Source organism: Lissotriton vulgaris, chromosome 12 (assembly GCF_964263255.1).
Source record: "Lissotriton vulgaris chromosome 12, aLisVul1.2, whole genome shotgun sequence".
Taxonomy (NCBI): Eukaryota; Metazoa; Chordata; class Amphibia; order Caudata; family Salamandridae; genus Lissotriton; species Lissotriton vulgaris.
The window spans coordinates 799,904,701-799,908,764 of record NC_141700.1 but is presented as its reverse complement, the minus strand read 5'-3'; the positions used below and the strand labels follow the sequence as shown (position 1 = coordinate 799,908,764).

At 50.3% G+C, this 4,064-nt stretch overlaps 1 protein-coding gene across 1 annotated transcript; it reads right to left on the bottom strand.

Annotated features, from left to right (window-relative positions):
- Positions 1 to 410: 410 nt before the first annotated feature.
- Positions 411 to 1,343, bottom strand: LOC147678763 (olfactory receptor 5G9-like). The gene has a single exon (XM_086945722.1). The coding sequence runs from the start codon at positions 1,341 to 1,343 to the stop codon at positions 411 to 413; it is 933 nt and encodes a 310-aa protein (XP_086801848.1).
- Between the last annotated feature and the right edge of the window lie 2,721 nt (positions 1,344 to 4,064).

Here is a 4,064-nt window from a genome sequence, read left to right as displayed (position 1 = left end):
AAGGCATACTTTTGTGAATATCATGGCATACTTTTCTGAACAAGAATAAAGTGAAATTGCCAACATTATGCAAATTACATCTGCGTAACTTGAATTCCACCCAGGCCTTGTTGTTACAAGAGCAGGGAGGTGGACGTCTCTCATTTTTAGCATCACTTGTTACTGCTAACCTCAGGCCTTCCTTTGCTGTGTGTCCTCTATTTCTTCTTTCGTCTCTACCCCCTTGGTGTGAACCCATTCTTTATTGGAAACCTTGTCTCATTTACAGTCTGCCTGTGCTCTGCAGCAAGGTTCGCTTATTAAATCACAATACATACATACATACATATATACACACAACACAGCAGAAGACATCACCGGAAGCAATTTAACATCAATATTGTGTTTGGTTGGGATTCTCAGGAGAGAATCTATTTTAGGAGGGGTCCCACTGCTCTTCTCAGGGCCTGCTTCACCTCCTGGTTTCTCAGACTGTAGATGATCGGATTCAGCGCAGGCGTCAGGGCCACATAAAACACGGAGACAAATCTGTGAGCTTCGAGGGGGAGCCTGAACGAGGGCATCAAGTTGGTTAGGAGGCCGGAGCTGTAGAAGAAGGAGACCACAGTGAGATGGGAGGCACAGGTGGAGAAGCCCTTCCGATGCCCAGTGTCAGTGGGTATTTTCAAGATGGTCACAATGATGTTGAGGTATGACCAGAGGATTGTGGTGGTACAGATGAGCGCGGCTATCCCGCCGTGGATGAAAAGAATTGTCCTGTTGAGTGATTTGTCCGTGCAGGCCAACTCCAGGAGCTGTTGTATGTTACAGAAGAACTGGTTAATCTCATGATGGCCGCAAAACTGTAAGTTGCATGTTAGGGTGGTGTGTACCACACATGGGATGGAACCGCAGATCCATGAGCCCACGGCCAGCTGGTGACATGTGCGCTCGTTCATCTGGACAGTATATCTCAACGGCCAGCATATCGCGACATAGCGATCCAGCGCCATAACAGCCAGCATCAATGCCTCCATGATGGAAAAGGAGAGAACCAGATACAACTGCAAGAGACACCCAATGAAGGAGATGGCATAATCTCCAGAGAGAGTGCTCACCAGCATTCTGGGGAGTGTGACGGAGGAATAGCAAATGTCCATTAGGGACAAGTGACAAAGGAAGTGGTACATGGGAGTGTGCAGACGGGGGTCTGACTGGGCCAGGAAAATCAGCATTGTGTTTCCCAGCAGGGTAAAGAAGTAGATAAGTAAAAATGATGCGAAGACAGGAAACTGCAGCCCAGGACCTGCTGTCAATCCCAGCAGAATAAAGCGCGTCAGCAACGTGTTGTTGACCTTCTCCATGCATACCATCCACGGTTAGCTTTCAATTCTAGAAGAATGAAGCGCGTCAGCAATGTGTAGTTTACCTTCTCCATGAGTACCATCCACGGTTAGCAGTCAATCCCAGCAGAATGAAGCGTGTCAGCAACATGTCGTTGACCTTCTCCATGCGTACCAACCACGGTTAGCGGTCAATTCTAGGAGAATGAAGCACGTCAGCAACGTGTCGTTGACCTTCTCCGTGCATACCATCCACTGTTAGCGGTCAATCCCAGCAGAATGAAGTGCACCACCAACATATTGTTGTCCTTCTCTAGGAGTACCACCCTCGGTTCGCTGCAAGTGAGAATGAATTCATAGTTAATTGCTCTGCTGCCTTTTGGAGATGTTCACTCTATAGAAACACCATATACATATATATACATACATAAATATAGGAATTGCATGGCACACAGAATCAATGGAATAATTTCTAGACCCATGGCCTGTAAGATGCAGCTCTTGATGTCCTGAGCTCGTACGGGTGGTGGGCTTGAGCACCAAGGGGCGAAGGTTAGACATCAGGCGACTGTCGGGTCAGGTTTTTAGAAACTTTCTGGGAATGGTGAGGGTTAAGTGGGAACCAAGGATGGGAAGGGGATAATCTTAAGCTTGGAGGCCGAGGTAAGCACATGTCGACCTTCTCTGTAGGCTTGTCATGTGAAGACTTGTAATATTTGGAAAGTTGGGGGCGTGGCTTTGCCTGGCTACAAGATGGCCGCACCTTGAGTGGGCTCTGCCGGCCGAGACACAAAATCCCACACCATCCGTGCATAAAATGGGGCTCCTGCGCATTCTGTATAATTACAATCCAGCTTTGATATGAGCTGCGTTGCCTGGTATCGCTTGACGCTTGCGGCTGCCCTGGCTGGGACCGCGGAGCCACCTAAACGCGGAGGCTGAACCCAGCCTACTGTGCGAGAACCACGAGACAACAAGACGTGTAGGCTAGATCAGCAATCTGCGAGGCCCTGGAGCAGCAACATTGAGGTGGAGGCCTTGCTGACACCGGAGCCAGAAGTGAGAACCTACAGGTGCGTGAATCGGGCTGGTTGCCCTGAGCTGTGTCTGGCCTGTGTGACTGGCTGCATCCCTGTGTGCGTCGACCTACCCGCCGATCAGAAGATGCAGCTTGTGGCTGGGCAGAGGAGGAGATAGAACCGGGTGGAAGCTATGGTGAGACAGACCTGAACCTCCCAGACGGAGGTGGTGACTCATAAGCAAAGGCTGCTGCACGCAGCATGCTGCGACCTCTGGAGGACCTACAACCGGACCTGATTAGAGCTGCGCCACTGTGCCACTGCGCCAGGTGGCCCGAGGGGGACTGACACGAGTGGCGTGACCCTGAGGACACGAGAACTGGGCTGGTCGACCTGCGCTGTGTGGAGGTTGCGGACGCTCTGACCCCACCATCGATCGGATAGCGGGTCTGACGTAGCGGCTGTAAAATGAGGCCTGATACAGAGTGACGTGTGGCCGCCCTTACCTAACTACTGCATAGTAACATAAGTGCCGGATCCTGTGCTCTACATGGTGTGACCTTAGGGCCTGGATCCAAAACTACCTTACGGACACAGCGGCCGAGTCTCGGGTGGAGGATGAGACGAAGCCCTGGAGCTCAACATCCGCCCTCTCCCAGGGTAAAAGGCACTACCGTTGGTGGGAGTGCCTTGCACACAGCGGTGTATAGCCCCAGGGCCAGGCCACCTCTCTGATTCCTGGTGCCCTAAGCTGCTGATTGTCTGTATTGCGGGGCCCTCTTTCTGCCTGAGTTGAGGGTTCTAGATCTGATTCCGCAGCCTCTCTTGGTCGTGCGCCTCTCTGAGCTGCTGCGGGGGCCAGCGCCACCCACAATCTGATTCCTGGGATGAGGTGTCGGCGTGCAATTGACCTTGCACCATAGTACTGAGGTGGGAGATCTGCGTTTCTATTGGAAACGTTGATGCCCCCCCCCCCCCTCCCTTTACTACCTGTATACGTGAGCAGATAAAGACTGCATAGGGGACAGTGTTGCTCAGCACGAGACAATGGGCAAACTTGATACCAAATAAATCAAACTCACCAGGCAAGGCGAATGAGCCTAGGACTCTGATGAGCTACCAATGCAGATGGCTGGCACAGCACCTCAAGGAGAAGATATCCGCACACTACTAATAGATGCAAAGTCCAGCTTGAAAACAATAGGTTCTAAGCTGGATCTTCTCAAGAAACCAATAAAGGATTTATTTCTTAAAGTATTGCAAGTTTCTGGACTTCTATTTTTGGTGCACCATCCATATCCTCAACAATGCAGATGGCTGACAGAGCACCACAAGATGAAGGCATTCGCACAGTACTAATAGATGCAAAGTCCAGCTTGAAAACAATAGGTTCTAAGCTGGACCTTCTAACTGCCCACCTAGACCATGCCAAGCACAGGGTTGACGCACATGATGACTGGATAGAACACATGGAGACACGTATATCAGACCTGGAGGACCTCAGAACGGAAGACACAAGGAAGATGTTAGAGATCGACAAAGTCCTGGCACTCATAAAAGCCAAAAAATGAGGACTTAGAATCCCACCCTCGTAAAAATAACCTCTGAATAATGGGAATTCCAGAGTCCACGAATATTGTCAAGATGGAAGACTTTGTTGAAGACATGCTACATGAGCTCTTTGGTACTGAGCTATCAACAGTCTTCGTAGTAGAGAGAGTGC